Below are 16,593 nucleotides of genomic sequence, written 5' to 3' on the forward strand. Positions count from 1 at the left end.
CAATCTGACAGGGAGGAGGAAGCACAGGAAAAAGCAGCACAGAAACTACCTGGCACGACATGACCATCACATCTGCTTGCTCCTCCTCCCTTTAAACCTAAAGCAGAAAACCGCTCCAAAAACTTTCAAAAATAGGCGGAGGTTAAAATAACCTTTATTTGGTTTTCCCTCTGTAGTCTCTGTTTAGTCTGCAAGCTCTGAAGAAGACAATCTTTTTGTCCAGTGCCTTCTGAGAAACTATGGGGCAATAACAATTAAAAACTACTGATGTATTATATTTTAAATTCTCTTGAGACTTTAAATGCACCCATAGAAGGCTCCTTATTATGCAAACGCTGAGCTGGGAAGCCAGAGTAAGTATCACAAATCAGCAAGTAAGTGGGAGCAGAAGCTAGATCTCAAGCCATGGCAGGGCTAAGCCCCACACTCTCCCCAGTCCGACGTACTCCCTCTGGAAGCAGCCACACAAAGTTCACCATAAATGAACAAGGCACAGGCAAAACTCACCTGTGGGTACGCCGAGCCAGGGACCGGGAAGACAGCTGGGCGCGGCATGTGCTGGATAGTGTGTCCAATATACTGGGGATTACAGGGTATGTGAGTCTGAAGGGTGGTGTAAGGATGGAGACCCTGCGTGTGCGTATGTGCCATTGCTGGCCCTGCCATTGTATGCTGCTGGTACATGGTCGACCCAACAGAGATCACCGGCATGACTGTTGCTGCTGCAGTTACCGCAGCTGCCACTGTTACAGTGGTCGGCTCAGAGGTCACCCGGTTGTCTGTCAACCCACGTGCCGCTTCAGAGGCAGCCCGTGCACCACTGGCACTGCAGCCAGTGGCACCTTCTCTCTGGGCTGGGGTCCCACCAACAGTCTGTTCGTAAAGCCAGTACCACTGGTGAGCTACTTCAAACAGGACTTCTGGGTACACGCCACCTCCTTTGGCTGCCTCTTCTACTGCCATACAGGCCTTTTCCAGCATCAGATTGTCCTGGGAGCAGTGAAAGAAAAGCAGAAGTGAAGAACGCAAAATGAGAAACACAAGAAGGCAAAACTACAACATGAGAAAAGTATAAGGCGCTCTAAAATGACTGACGCTATGGGGAGCAGACAGATCACAACTATGCAGCAGAATAACCAGAGTTATTCATGAAACATAAGAAATCCACAGAACTGAGATTAAGGCTGTCCAGTGGCAGAGGAGCCAATCCCACAAGTAACAGCACATCCTTGATGCTAGAAATCAGCTTGCACTAGCCAGCCCCCATGTGATGCTCACCTGTTCCTTGCACTGCACCAGAGCCCTCTGGATCTCATTTGGGTTCAGGGCATGGGCATGGGGCAGGCAGCTGAGTGCCAGTTCAGCAGCTGCCCGCACCATGTTGGAGTCTCTGGCCCGTGAAGCTCTGTCTGCCAATGATGCCACCTCTGGGGGAGTCAGATGTCCATCCCAACACTCCACCAAGATGTTCAAGGCTGCGCTACCGATCTCCATGGCCTGCCCTAAGAGGAAGGGAGAAGATTCTCACACCACTGTATGCCCAGCGCAGTTCTAGTCAGCCTTCCCTCAACAGGAGCTGCACTCCTCACTTCCTTCAGAAGCAGTGACAGAGCCCAGTTGCTCCCCTTAGGCTTCATGTCAAATTTAGGCTCTTCCTCCCAAAACACAGGACAGGCAAGAGCCCTCAATAAGCAAGCAGTGAATAAGGGTACCATTACCAAAGTTAAGTTAAACATGCATTTGAGGCAGTGAGAGGAACTTGCTATAGCTGATTTTAGTACCCATAAAACACAGCCTGGACTGTCGCTCTATTTCCACCATGTCAGGAAAACATGACTTTTCAAGGGTGTGTTTTTCAGGCTCTAGAAGCCATGTGAATAGAAAAAGCAGGTAGTAGGTCTGGGTGCAAACAGAAGGAGGAGGAAAGTGAAATGCTGAACGCAGCCAAAGAGCATGTTCAGACTTGACAAATGTCTCTCTCTTCAGCAGACCCCTCAAAGAGAAACTAAGACCAGTCTCTGTACGAGAAGTGGTCTATGGCTTTGAAGACTGAAGCATGTTGCAGTACAAACAAGAAGAAACAGATCACAGGAACTTTCCAGGCCAAAGCAAGCACCACTCTGTAAATCATTCGTGCTCAGCTTCTACTGCCAGCTGTGCCAGCAGCTTACATGGTTACCATAGCACATCAGCATCACCATTTTGGGGAATAAGCTTGCCTCCCTCCCCTCCTTCCTGCCCAGAAGTAAGCTTCCTGATAAAGTTTTGCTGTAACCTGTGATCCAAGAGACATGAGAGGAGTAAGTTCGAGAGAGCCAGTTGGGAGACACAAAGTTGTGCAGCCCTAGTGCGTACAGCCCAATCTCGAAGGCGCAGAGATGAAGGTTGCGGTGTGGTCCCTGGTGCCCACCACTGGAGGAAGGGTGGGTGAAGATAGAGGTACTGCTGTTTCCACCTGCTTTGATAAGGACTGTCTTGGCCAATTCAAAGTAGAAGTGAGCAGCTGCCTCTGAGGGCTGGTTTGGGACATGAGGAGCATGGCTCTCCAGCCGTCTCCCTTTATACCTAGAAGAAAAAGACAGAGGAAGCTTTCAGGCAGCAACAAGTACCCCAAGTTCACTAGCTGCAGTGCAGATTTCCTGTCTTTAGGGTCCAGAGGAATGGAAACAAACTCTCCCAAAGAAGTACTTCCTGATGCACATGTGCTAGCTTCCTGACATCAGGCCTAGAGATTGCCTCTGTGCACCAGTATTATTCATTACCTGCCAACTTCCACAGTCTTTGCACGGGCTCCCCCACTGGCTCTCCTACTCCCACTGGAAGAGGAAGATCCCAGTGAATCACTTGAAGAACTGCTGATGCTGTCACTGTCCTGTCCTCTGCCCCACGATGTTGTTGCCCATCCCCCACGTAGTGGACGCCGACTGAGTGTTGGAGAACTGTCAGAGGTGGTTTCAGGAGCACTGCTGTCAATACTAGCCATGCCTACAACACCAGAACCAACACAGTAACGTCACCAGGATTGGTAAATGTAACGTGGATAGGTAAACTCCTACCCACATCACCTACAGTCCCAACCAAGATCAGTTGTGTCAGTAACAGTCAGCCTTACAGCTGCCAGGCGTTCAACTTTGCAAACCAAGATTAAATTACTCATTTTGGCCACAGATATCAGTGTCATTTTGCAGCTCTTAGATTAAAAAGCAGAAGAGTCCAAGAACAATGTATCTTTATTTCCCCCTTCACACCATCCCAGCCCCTTGCTCCACCTGCCAAGCTTTGTGGCAGTGTGTAACAACAAGAAACAAATACACATACAAAGTCAAGTTCCACATATTGTATGAGCATGAAGAAAACCCTTCTGGTATATGCTGCACAATTTACAGAAAGGTTCTTCACATCCCCGGCCTCTAATTTATAACCTTCCCAAGAGAAGTGTAGAGAGGCGGCAGCTCCTCTGAATTTGTTTCTGGACCCAGGAGCACAGTGCTTCGCTCCCAGAGTCCAGCCATCATTCAGCTCCAGATACCTAATCCATCACCCAGAACATATCTAGTGTGAGAAAGGTATGGTAAATTCCCATACAGAACGGGGCAGGAAATCTGTGGGGCAAAACCTATTTCTCCATGCCAAACATCTCAGAGACAATCAGCTGCTTCCGTAGTACAGGAAAGGCTGACAAGTGGAATGAAAGAGCAAGGGAATTGCTGAAAGCCCAGCAGACTGCCAGCACAGCACTAGATGCTGTATGAACTAGTCTGTTCCCACCTGTGTGTTTCTTCTTCTGCCTGACAGGTGAACCCCAGCATCTCCCATTGTATCCACCTCGGTTTCCAAGGGCCAGACGACTGGGGACCTTTCCCTCTTGTTTCAAGACAGTGGCCTCCGCAGCTGGCTCACAGGGGGACCTCTGAGAGCTCTCTGCATAAACAGGACAGTGACAAGGTAAACATTATGATTTGTTTCTGTATCTCTAAAACCAGATGTGGCCATTTAAAAGATATAAACATCAAAAGATGCAGGATTTTTATGAAATGAGTGGTATTTATGAGCAGGATTATCTCAGTTTTCTTTCAGTATTAAGCATATCATGCAATACCAGGCCAAGAACATTTGACCTTAACTCAAGATTTGGAAAATTTGCTGCGACTACAGAAAGATTTTAGAATAAAAATGCTCCAGCAACCCTAATCGTATTGCAGTCATCCTCAGCTAGTAATGATCTCTTTAGGAAGAGTTAAGAGAGCACTTGCTTTCCACCAAATGCTGCTGTATGTGATGTTTGCCACCAAAGTGGAGGCACAGCTTGAAGAAAACCACGTTTACCTCTAACGCTCTTCAGAAACCTTAGTTATTTATCTTGCATGAAGGTACCTGACTCAGTGTGTTACTTTTTGAAATTCTGCACCCCTGTGATACAAACCTAAAAGACAGAGTCACAGTAGTTTTATGTTAACTGGTTATACAACTGGCTCAAGATAGGAAAACCTGAAAATTAGCTTGAATTTCTATGCATCAAGAATGTTTACAGAAATGGATACAGCCAAACAGATCATGGGGGAATGACTTTCAAGTAACCACCAAGCAGCCAGATGGTAATATAATCACTCAGACTACTTCCCAAAACAGACAAAAATGTACAGTTCCAGTTTTGCACTGATAACAGAAGGGTTTCAGCACAGCCCTTACAAAGCACCTCTTACCCTGTGCACTCTTCTCCACAAAATTCTCAGGACTGCTCTGGACTGCAGTGCTTACAGTAGCTTGCTGAGTGACAGAAGTCCCTGGAAGCTGCTGGATAGCTGCAGTGGACTGGGCAGCATGTTTGGAAGGAGATTTTTGGTTTGCTACCGTAGGCTTGCTGGATGAGTAGAAGGAACTCAGAGTCTGTGGTTTGTGAGTTTGACTCTCTCTGTCCAGGAGTTTGTCTAAAATCTTTAACAGCAAGGAAAAAGAAAAAAAATAAAAGAAGAGCTTAGCAGAAGGGTAAAAGAACAGGCATTACACCAAGACATAGAGGGAAAGTACCAAATCAGCTTCCTGGTGCACAATAAATTCCATTTGTTGGAGAAAAAAAGAAAATGCTTATTCTCTATAAACTAGGCATTGTCTTCCTGCACTGAAGATCAGCAATGCACAGTTGAGAGCCACGTGGTCTGTATCACTGAGGAAGTAAAGATTCATTTGTACGCAGTAATATCCCCATTTTCACTTCGAACAGCCACTGGCTTTAGTTGAAAGGCACCAAAAACTCACAATAAAGAAGTACTTCTGGTACATCAAGGACAGAATGGAGGACTTTATATTTAGTTCTGCCAGTCATTAGATGTTCTTGTTTAAGTCACCAAAATTCTGTGCTCACCACTCAAAAAATCCCGTCAGACCATTACTGAGAAACTGGTAAAGCCACTAGAGAAACTGCCTTCTACCAGCCTACAATAACACTTTATTGTCCTTATTTATTACATAATTAGGCAACAATGCATGACCACGTTTTATGGGTTTGTCCATTTCTACTGTTCATTCTCCAGATGAAACGAACACCATGAGTGTGACAGAGCATTTATTTGCAGATGACTGATATCACATTGTCCCTGTTATTCCCTGCAGAAGAGTATAGCAAAAGTACTTCTTTAGGAGGCAGAAAGACACTAATAATATTCTTGCTGGGCAGAAGCTTTTCTGAATATAAAAGATTAATGAAACCTTCCTGAAGCTTCAGCATTTTTTGATTTTTTTTTTCCTCTTTTGGGGTGGAAGGGCAGAGTTTTACTATCTCTCTTGCATGGGAAATTAAGGCACAAGTGGACTGAACTAGTATATCAAAAGAGGTGAGAGGTTAAGAAACAAAGGCTTTGCTAGATATACTGTTCTGCAAGCCAACATCCCTGCAGCAAAACAGACTCAATCCCCAGACCACACACACAGTGCACACTGAAAACCCCTGGAACAAAGGACTTGTTTTAGCAAATAAGCAAAAGTATTAAAAGCACTGAGAACGCATTCTCCCGACTGGACCTTAAGACCTTATGGAAAGGGTGCCTCTTCCAGGGCAATGCACACTGCACAATCAGATTTTACATCAGTGGAAGAATATAAATACCACAACATAGCTTGTAAATCACCAGTACATGACACAGCAACTTGTGCTCACTGGCAAAACTATCAAATCCATCAAAACCCAAACATGGTTTGCACCTCCCTCTCTCCTTTTAAAGGGAAACTCACCTTCTTCAGCTTAGACTGATCATCCTTGTAAGTAATCATCAGGGCTAGTGCCAGATCCCCTTTCTCCCTTCGGGTGCCTTCACACAACAGAGGATGTTCTGCTTCACTGACAGTTGTTTTCATGCCTGCAGGCCAGAAAAGAGGGGATGAAGAGATAAGTGAGCCCAGGGGACTACACCGCATCCTGAGCACTATCTATACCTCAGACTATTTTATTCACCTCACTGTCACAGGCAAAAGATTTTTTTTTTTCCCCTATTTCTCTGTTAACTTCAGAAATAGGTCACGAATAAACAGGAGCTGCTGTCTGTCCCCAGAATACTAAGCTTGCTACAACTGTCAGAACAACCAGATCCTAACCTATGCCACTGGAAAAGAGTCCAGGCAAGCCCACAACTTCATCTTGAAACAAACTTCCAGTTTCTGCAGATGCTACGAGCCAGCATTCCCACACCATAAAGAACTCATCTTCCTCCTTTCAGAGATGAGGCAACAGAGGACAGGTCTTGTTTAATCCATTCTATTCCTTTTTGCATGCTGCTTTAACACAGGCATACAATATTGTCAACATACTATATATAATTACTGCTTTGTTGCTGAAGCTGATAAACGAGGCAAGAATCCAGTATTATGCTAAGACCCTGAATTATATGATAATGCTCAAGAGTACTTCTGCTAGTTTTTCGCTATCATTGAAAGACCTCTTCTGAAATTATTGCCTTTTGTTCTCTGAAATTATCCACCTCCATTAAAGTCCAGGCAATACATCTCCTGCAACAAAAGAGCAAGAAGAAAGCTAAAATTCATGTTACTACTTTAACATTCAGTTCCTGTCCCACATCCCCCTTCCATTTTTCACAGCTTCACAAAGGCACCTCAACCCTGGCATGTAGAATCCTTCTGCAGCTGGTTCTGACAAACCATGCAAACACTTTCATTTCTGCACCAAACTGGAACGAGCTACTAACTCTCACCATCCAAAATGAGGCAGGATGCAGAACACAGATGAAGAAAGACTTTTCTTGTAAAAGATTCTTACCAAGAGCAGCAACAGCTGCCTCAAAACCAAGCTCTTCGTCTCCAGGCATTTCATTATTCCAATTACGGCTTGGGGGTCTAGAGCCTGTAGGAGAAACCACTGAAAGAAGACAATAGAATTACTGCTCAGCTTTCAAAACTAGGACCTCAAGGCAAAAGCCATTTCTGAGAGCTTTCTAAATTTGCAGAGCTTCCTGTGGTCCTATTCCTAGCCCTGCACCAGTTTCAAGACAACAGCACTATCTTGGGGTTTTTTTTCCATTCCTCTCTAAACTCAGAAGGTTCTAAACCAGGCAGGTATACTGCCAAGTCAGTCTACTAATCCCAGGTTGTGTTCTTTTTTAAAATACTAGATTTATATTGGCTTCCTCTGAATATAACCAGCATAAGAGTAGAAAAGTCAGTCATTTATAACTATTTTACAAATACACACAAACTGCTGAAATGTGGTAAGTTTCCAGGTTTTTTTCAAATGTAAGCAGAAGGAGAGGCAGTTCCATTGGGGCACAAAGTACCTCTACAGCAATATGGAGGGAAGTGGAAGCAACAGCATGTGAAGAATCAAGATTAGGTTGTTCTTATACAGCAGACAGTTTCTCTTTGAAAACCCCTCAAGACCTGGCATCTCAGAACATGCCCTTCATGCACTCAAGCCAATGCAGACAGTACCTGGAGTGCACAGGACATCAAATATAAAGCTAGCCAACATCAGAGGCAGGACAGGACGGTAATCGCATAGGGTCCCTTCTCGCAGTTCTTCAGCTCTTCCTCGAATAGTGTTCATCTCATTAGTGCCCAAGGGAATCTTCTTCAAGAGGGCTACAATCTCAGACTCCTGATATGCCAGCTTCACCTGGTAGTATCCACAAGGAAACAGAAGAAGCTGTCATCAGCACAGGGCCTATGGGCCGTGGACCATTTTTCCCTATACATGAAGTACAGCAATAGTTTTTATTGGATTGTTAAATTATAGCAACTCTTAGCACCCTAGCCACTTTTACCATTCTCTCCACACTAAATACAGATTTTCAAATCTAATACAAGTCTTGCCTCATATTTATACACACATTTTTAACGCAAATTATCACTCTTGAGCTGCATACAGAAAAAAATGCATCAGCTTTCATAGGAACATCAGGAGAAGCATTTGACTGGATAAGTCAGTGGAAAAGGTGATTACTCTTAATTGTAGGAAGAAAGGATGCTATGTTAAGTAATATACCCATTCAAGACAACAGAGACTTACTAGCAGAAGAATGGGCATGGGGTGGCAGCACACATGCCACCAGGATGAAGACCATTACATTTCACTACTCTGCCATACCTGCATTCTCTCCATTCTTAACATGTGAAAGTGATTGTTTTCTTTTAGGTAGCAAGTAAACTGCCAACCTCACAATCTTCTGAACAGACCATAAGAAGTACAGATAATTAGTGTATCAAGTGTAGTTGGTGGATACCTAGCAACAATACACACCTCCAGGGACTGTACAACCCTGCAGTGAAAAGCAAGGCAGCTGCAAATCACACAGACAAGGTCTTAATTGGACACTTCTTTTTTCTAAGCAGGAAGCCAAATAGTAATCAAGCAGCGTCCAAAATAATATGCCTGCACAGTGCACACGTTTGCTTGCCAATGAATGAGATCAGCAAGAGCAACTATTTTCAGACGTAACAATTGCACCAATTCACCCTGAAGAGTAAGTTTCAAACCATTTCACCAATGCGAATATGGACAGTTCCATTTACAAATGGTTTTATTTTCCCCAGATTAGCCAAGCAAACTGGAAACATATTTTAAGATAAGAAGTAAGCTATTCTAATCAAAACTATATATTCATAGAAGATTTTGTACTCATTTAAATATTTTCAAGCCTGCAGCTTCATGTGAGATCAAAGGCCTGATGGCACATGAGGTCTGAGCTTCCTATCAATGAAGGTAATGCCAGATGAAGTGATATTTCTAATAATTTTTCTGGCAGATCAACATGTGCTAATAGGACATGCACACAATCCATTTAGTCCCACTGCAATCAATTTAAAGGAAACATATAAAAGCATAACCAAACTTGAGGAGCTGAAATGGAAACCACATGAGCAAAAGCATTCAAGCAGCACAATGTTGCTTACGGGCTTATGGATACTGCCTTTTTGAGATGTTTCATACCTCCAGAGCCTTTGTAGAGGCAGGTGGTCTCTGCAGCTCCAGAGCAAACATTCCTATTCGAAAGGCCAGGTTGTGGTACTCCAGCCGCTCACTCAACACAGTCAACAAGAAAGCAGCTTTAGACAAGGTGTTGGTTGCCATCCATGTCTGCTTGCTGGTTGATACCTTGTTCTTTTTGCCCTGTTTGAGGAGGAATTTGTCACAGGAGACTTTCCTACATATCCTAAATGATTCTATGCTTGTCCTTCTACCTTTGCAATAATCAGTAGACAGAAGAAAGAATAAAACATATTTAAATTTTATTCCCTTTACTGAGGAATCACAAATCCCAGTGGTTACTGACGAACATCATTACTTCCCCTATCTCACCCCAACACAACACAGTGGAAGAGCTGGCCTGTTGATAAGACATATATCCACTACTGGACTGATGCTGTGCAGGCAGATGTTGCATGCCTGTCCCTTCCAAGGGAACCCTTCCATACAACAAACACTGCTTAGTGCCACTACAACTGATTTTCCAGAAGTTTATGCTTATTTCTTTCCTTTCCAACCCTCTGTTGTGAACCAGCAAAACTTCTAACATTTCCAGTGGTCCACATTATGAAATAGGAGACTAAAGTTTTGGAGAGAATCACAAGAAACAGGGTCACCTGCACAGAGCTGCACAAAAATCAAGACTTCTTACAGCTGCTGTATATTCTCATAGCACACAGTAGCAGGTATCTCTTAAACAAAACATCCTTTGAAGATGATGTTAAATACAGTGTTTTGTCCAATTGATTTAAAATAGATTCCTAAAGGAGCTGCAGCTTTAAACAGACAAACCAAGCTTCTCTCTGAAGCATAAGGAAAAGTGAAGAAGCTTTTAATTAAACTCGAGTTTCTGAAGACTCCAAGTCCTGCTGAATGGCCTGTTATTTTCTTTCTCCTTTTTTTTCACCCACACACGCAGTGATCAGGCACATTAATGACATCCAGAGAAGTTCAACCCAGAGCATCAGTGAAGTGCCCTGAATCACAGTGAATGAGAAATGCCTGGGAATGCTGTTCTATCCATCCCACATATTCCTTCTAACTTACTCTACCCCCAAAACTAGGCAAGCTCTCTCTCTACCTTAGTTGGTGGTTGCTCCACTTTGAGATCTGGAGGGTTGGCCAGTAGGTCCCTGGCAAGCTCTACAGTTAAGCGGCATGCATCATTACTGTATCCATGTGCATACAGGGCCTCTGCACAGGCAAACAGGATCTGCAAGAAAGAACAGATGGTCATATTCAAACCACACTCCCCCAGGCTAGAGCTAGCCTGCTCAAACTAATTGTTGCGAAGACTCTGCAAACACAATTCACAATTGACTTCAGCAGCAGGTGTTGTCAGAGTCCTTCTTGCCTGGACCCCACCATCCCTTTAAGCACTCCCCTAAAAAGTCTTTTCTTCCATGATTAAGTCCTATCCTCCCTCCAAGTGCTATAAGAGATCAGAGAACAACTCAAAAAAAAATAAAACTAAAGCCCAAACTGACTAACTATTTCCATGCATCTCCATTTCAGCTGCTTGCTCATATAGGTGCATGCTCTAAACATATTTTGAGGTTATTACAGGAACGTGACACAGTCTATTTAGATTGCCTCTGGCTTTCCAGAGAATTTCTGCTTACATGGTTGGATTTGAGATTTTCCTGCTGGGCACTTACTTGTTTTTAATTTCAGCTCAATTTTGCCATTTACAGGAGTGAGACTCGGTAAAAAAGCACACACTGTGTTGCCTACATCTGTAAATCCTGGAGTGTGACATGAGATGAGCTAAAACTGGGATACACCTGAAGTTAGCACAGAAATAGGGAGTCAAGCTTGTGGGAAAGAGACATGTGTGATACCACTGGATTAAGTAGATAGCTTATGATACAATGGGTTATGATGACATTATCATTAAGCACTTGATTTGACATACTAGGTTAAGTGTGACAGCTAGGAGGCTGGCAAGACCATGATGTATACAATACATAAAACTGCAAAACAGTGTTTTTAACTAGATTCAGCTCACCTCCATCCGGTTCTCCTGCTCCAGAGGCTTTATACCAGCAAATATATCCTGCTCCTCTTCATTTCCCCCTTCAGCTTTGTCATCATCTTCCTTGGCTACCTCTTGTGGATTCAGATAGTATACCTGGTAATCATCGTCATCTTCTCCATCATCCCCACCCCCTGCTGCACCATTCTCTCCCACTTCTTCTGGCTTCAGGCTCACACCACCACTGTTCTCATCTGCAGAAGGGAGGTCATCATCACCACTACCCATTTCCCCCACAGGATCCTTGGGTGATTTCTTGGCCATGGAACTGCTCCTGACACTGGGCTCAGGTCCCTCAGAGAAGTACACCCCACCATCCTCCTCAAAGGTGTCCCTATAGCTCCTGCTCAGTGGGCTTTCTGTAAAACTAAATGTGTTGCTGGCTTCTGCCCCCAGAGCCAAGCTGCTGTCATCCAGGCTCATCTCTGCCAAGTCTGGCTCCAGAGAGCTGTCTTCACTGCTCATGCGGCGTTTCCCACTATGTTTACTGGTCAAGCCTTTGCTCACTGGCAACTTTGCTTTGCCCGCTGCAGTCTTGTACACGGCTTTATCACCTTCTGCTGAAAGCCGTCTCAGAACCCTCTGTGGCGTTTCAGAGACAACTTTCCGCTTTCCAGTAAGTTCCTTTGGACGAACTGCTGGCTCTTGCGGAGAGGGACGCAGCCTGTCCCCAGGTTGCAGACATGGTCCCCCGGGCTCCTGTCCATGGGTTCTACCAGCCTCACAGGCAGTTTCTGTACACTGCAACCGGCAACTCCTCTGCTGGATGGCCTTTACCCAACAGAATGAGTTCTTTTTGTCAGTGCTGCTATATGTGATCCCAGGAATGGGATAAGCTTCCTCCCAGTTGAAGTAACAGGCTTCCACAGCTGGCTTGAAACCCTGGAAGAGCTTCTCCAGTGATTTCTTGTGCTGACCCCTCTTAACATTATCTATGACTTTCAGCTGCCACTGTCTGAGCTGTGAGCAAAGGTCCCTGCGCCTAAAAGAAGCAGCAAGAGGACAGGTTAGAAAGCAGAAACAAAATGCACCTGTGACAAACTACCTCTTAACCTACAGAACACTTCCTTTTGGTCAGAAACATCTTCTGCTGAATTAAGTATAGACAGCATTAGTAAGAAGACAGGCTGAAAAAAGGAAACAGGTATAATAACAACCAAGTCCTTAGACAGGCCCATGATATTGAAACAAAACGTGAACAGTACCAACATGAAAGCACAATACAAACTGCAAGGTTTAAAATGAAATACTGTCTGCCCTGTTTGCTTCTCTGCCCCAAATAAGGTATTAGCGACGTGAGCCTCAGCAGTCTGAAACCAGTGAGTGCCATGGGGAGCTGCTCTTGGAATCATTCATAAAACAGTTTGCAGCAGCTGTGAAACAGCCCTGTGAACAACTCCAGTCAAGACATTCAAAAGTACAATCTAAACAGCCTACCCAGAGAAGCACAATGCCAGACAGGACTACCTAATCTACCTCTTTACCCTGATATGCCTATATAGAGCCCAACAATTTAATTTAGGCTTTAGCAGACTGTCCTTGGGAGACTAAACTCCTGCAAGCCATAGGCACAGAAAAAGCAAGAGAAAAATAATTGATGTTCAAATAACTCTGAGGAAGAAGCAAGCTGGTAGGGTTATATAGACTTAAATTACATAGCAGTTAGTCCCACACCCCATATTACCATGGGAAGAACAAAGCATTTCTGCATTTCCCAGCTCCAAATCTCATGCAGGGCCTGAGCACGAGCAAGATAGTCTAAATGGATTACATGTTTGGGTGACCTAATTCAAGAACAGCAAAAAGACATTTCTAGAAATTGCACCAAGTGTCTCAATCAACTGCCATCTTGTTTCTGCCACAGATTTCAGAGATTTGAGATACAAGCCCAACACTTCAATCCTCTCAGATTTCCTATCAAAAGCAAAAGAACAAAAAAATCAAATCAAAACAGGGTGACCCAATTTAGGTGCAAAGGGTATTAGGACAAAAGAGTCTAAACAAAATGGACTGCTTCTATTTGTCCACTAAAGAAATGAATTAACAAATGAGCAGACTGGTCGGGCTTAATCAAGGAGAGGTTTTTCAGAAGGAAAAAGAACGGGCAAGTACTCAGGAAAGGTAACATAAGGATGAGAGCCTGCAATGAACTAGGAAGGAGGTAGCAAGTCTCCTTATGATTCACTGGAAAGAACAGCAAGGATAGGTAGAAGAGGGTTTTTCTTGATGACTATTCAAATGCCAAGAGAATAGGTAATCAAGCAGGAGCACTTCAATTATGCATGAGCTCAAGTAGGAGATCTGAGCAAATTTGAACTGCGCCAAATAACTCAAATGTGAATACACATAGCACAACTTCATACTTCATTCAAAGCCAAAACCTTTTATGGTTTTTCTATGTGATCTGATTGATGTTTGTGTTTATTTTAAGCCTTGTTCCCAGTTTCCTATGGTTTTTGGTTTGTCTTCATCTCCTATATTTAGCTACTTCATATTGTAAACTGTACAAGACAGGAACTGCATCCATTTTAGTGTCCCTGATGTACCTTACATAGATAGGGCATTTTATTAATGTTACACAACAATTCACAGAAAGCAAATCCTGTTAATGTGTAATTGTATTGAAAATACCATCCTGTTTTCATTTGTTCTGAAAAACTTTCTCTGAGCATTTATAGCACATTAAACTAATTCAGTACATTTTACACACCACACTTTGTAGACTAGATGTACAAAACAAATTATTACAATGTCAACCACAGTATCTCAACACGAGCCCTCAGTACCTCCACTGCTATTCAACCAGTGCTAAATAAAGATGGCAGTGATTTACCAAGGCACAATACGGTTTAGAAACCTGCAGAAGCCTCATAATTTTAACTCAGACAATTGAAAACACTGACTGAAAATCATACACCAGTGACACTGGTTACCAATACACTGCAGAGAATAAATTCCCTAAGAGCACAGAAAGCAAGAAATGGTTCATCTTGAAACAGACAACAATGAATGATTGGACCAAACAGAAATCTATTAAACTGCTGAATAGTTAAATTTAGAAAGTATTAAAATTTATCAGTAGCCGGTGTTATAATTCAAAGAAATGTTCTCCACTGGGACACTAAAATGCAGAATTACACTCATACGTAAAAGAGAACTCTCAGAAAACAAATTATTCACACTACATGATGTTGCTAAAACTGAGCAGCAATAACAAGTAAAGTTTAAAGTAATTATAGTGCTCCTCAACCTTACACAGCACATAGTCCAGAAGGACTAATGGTTGAACAGGTAATGAGGTAATGAGACAAACACAAGAAATCTACAGGAAGAAACTCTTGAGTGTGCTTGAATATCATAGAAATAAAAGAGAGACTGGATCCAATTCTGGTGCTCACCTCTGTGGACTAACAGTTGGGTCAAGGACAGCCAGCCTCCAAAGAACAACCATCTCATCACACATACTTGCACAAGCATGAGCAGCTACTTCTGACTGGCCATTGCTGCGTCCTGTGTGCCCGCTAGCACTGCTGTGTGATGCAGATGTTCGCACACTGTACCACCAGCCAGTTATCTGCAGAAGAAAATGTTCAGTGGAGCTGTGTTGTGGCCAACATCTCATCCCCTGCTCTCACTTAACCTCATAACTGCAAGGAAACAGGATCTGTAGCTAGTACCATGTTTTCATTTGACTACAACATAACTACAAATATTAAAGCAGTATTGGTTTGTGAGAACTAAGGGCCTCTCAAAATTTTTCTGGTTAGAAGGCACATATCCAGAGAACAAAACACTCACAGGAGGTTCTCTTACTAAAGGCCTTCACACTTGGAGGGAAAAAGTGAAGAAATGTGATAAATTAAGCATATCCTTTTCCCCTGCTCAAAGTTGAGGTATGTGATAGAGCAATAAGGAAACTTAAACTGCAATTTATATTACAGAGCGAGATCAGTGTCTTGAACTCTCAAATGAAACCTTTTTCTTAATATTATTTTAAAAAACATATATTTTAATATAAAATTATATAAATATTATATATTAATATATAAATATAAAAAATTAATTACTATTAAAAATTTAGTATTAAAAATTTATTACTTAAACCCATCAAAAGATATCTTCTACAAAAATAACAAAAGACACTGAGATTCTGCCACCCAACATATATCTTTAGTGTTTATCAAAATGACAGCTCATATGTGATGTACTTTGTTTATCAAAAAAAAACCCATTACAGTAAATCACCTTGACTGGGCAGAAATCAAATCAAATGTGCTGAACAAAAGAGGTCAGACTCCATATATTCACGTTAAAAGGACTGAGGTATTTTTGGGATATAGTGTTACCAGGACATCACTAAATCAGCACAAGAGCAAACTGTAACATCATCTTAGTGTGGAGAAGCACATGCCTATAATGCATAAAGACTGTTAAAAAAAATTTATTCAGCCATGGATTGTACAAGCACGTGGCACCAGTCACTGGCTCAGCCTGGTTCCCCAGAATTTTCCCCGCCACAGCAAACAGATTTGAATACCTGCTCATAGTTGAGACACTGGTCAGTCAGAATCTCCAGCAAAGGAGCTGCATTGCTATCCCGTCTCTTAAACATCTCCCGCACAATGGAAAGCAGGTTCCAGATTCCTTCAGGCTCTCTTCCTCGCAGGGGACGCAGAAGACAGGCCCACTCAGCAGCAGCTGGTGGCTCCGTGGAAGAGAGATACATTGAATTCACATCACTGTAGATAAAACAGAAGAGCAGGGATATGAAAAAATGAAATCAAGCACAGCCATACAAAATTCTGAGTATATTCTATGTCCAGAAGTATATTTGCACCTTAAATGGGACAGACATGCATAACCTAAAAGAGAGGATGCATTACAAGACCGAGAACGCTACGCAAGCAAGGTATTGTGCAAATACAGCATGCTCTACTGAAATAACATTGGACAAGCTATGCAAAAATACAGTCCAGAAGAGTGACCATGAAACTAAGCATCCTTCAGTTGATGGCATCACATAAGCATACAGGCTATACAGTGAATGAGCTTACAGATTGCAGGAATATCACATTTTCCCTTCAACAGG

At 43.0% G+C, this 16,593-nt stretch overlaps 1 protein-coding gene across 3 annotated transcripts in view; it reads right to left on the minus strand.

The window, feature by feature from the left end:
* ZSWIM8 (zinc finger SWIM-type containing 8) overlaps positions 1-16,593 on the minus strand; it is a 63,427-nt gene that overhangs the window by 7,723 nt on the left and 39,111 nt on the right. For all 3 annotated transcript variants that reach the window (XM_069796324.1, XM_069796323.1, XM_069796322.1), the window contains exons 8-21: positions 16,042-16,243; positions 14,903-15,078; positions 11,478-12,486; positions 10,551-10,682; positions 9,434-9,613; positions 7,936-8,119; positions 7,268-7,366; positions 6,229-6,353; positions 4,704-4,935; positions 3,769-3,921; positions 2,763-2,985; positions 2,276-2,565; positions 1,279-1,502; positions 508-990 (exon numbers count right to left, since the gene is read on the minus strand). In XM_069796324.1, coding sequence (XP_069652425.1) covers positions 508-990; positions 1,279-1,502; positions 2,276-2,565; positions 2,763-2,985; positions 3,769-3,921; positions 4,704-4,935; positions 6,229-6,353; positions 7,268-7,366; positions 7,936-8,119; positions 9,434-9,613; positions 10,551-10,682; positions 11,478-12,486; positions 14,903-15,078; positions 16,042-16,243 — 3,712 coding nt within the window. The remainder of the gene's footprint in view (positions 1-507; positions 991-1,278; positions 1,503-2,275; positions 2,566-2,762; positions 2,986-3,768; positions 3,922-4,703; positions 4,936-6,228; positions 6,354-7,267; positions 7,367-7,935; positions 8,120-9,433; positions 9,614-10,550; positions 10,683-11,477; positions 12,487-14,902; positions 15,079-16,041; positions 16,244-16,593) is intronic.

This window comes from Haliaeetus albicilla, chromosome 11, assembly GCF_947461875.1.
Source record: "Haliaeetus albicilla chromosome 11, bHalAlb1.1, whole genome shotgun sequence".
Classification (NCBI taxonomy): domain Eukaryota; kingdom Metazoa; phylum Chordata; class Aves; order Accipitriformes; family Accipitridae; genus Haliaeetus; species Haliaeetus albicilla.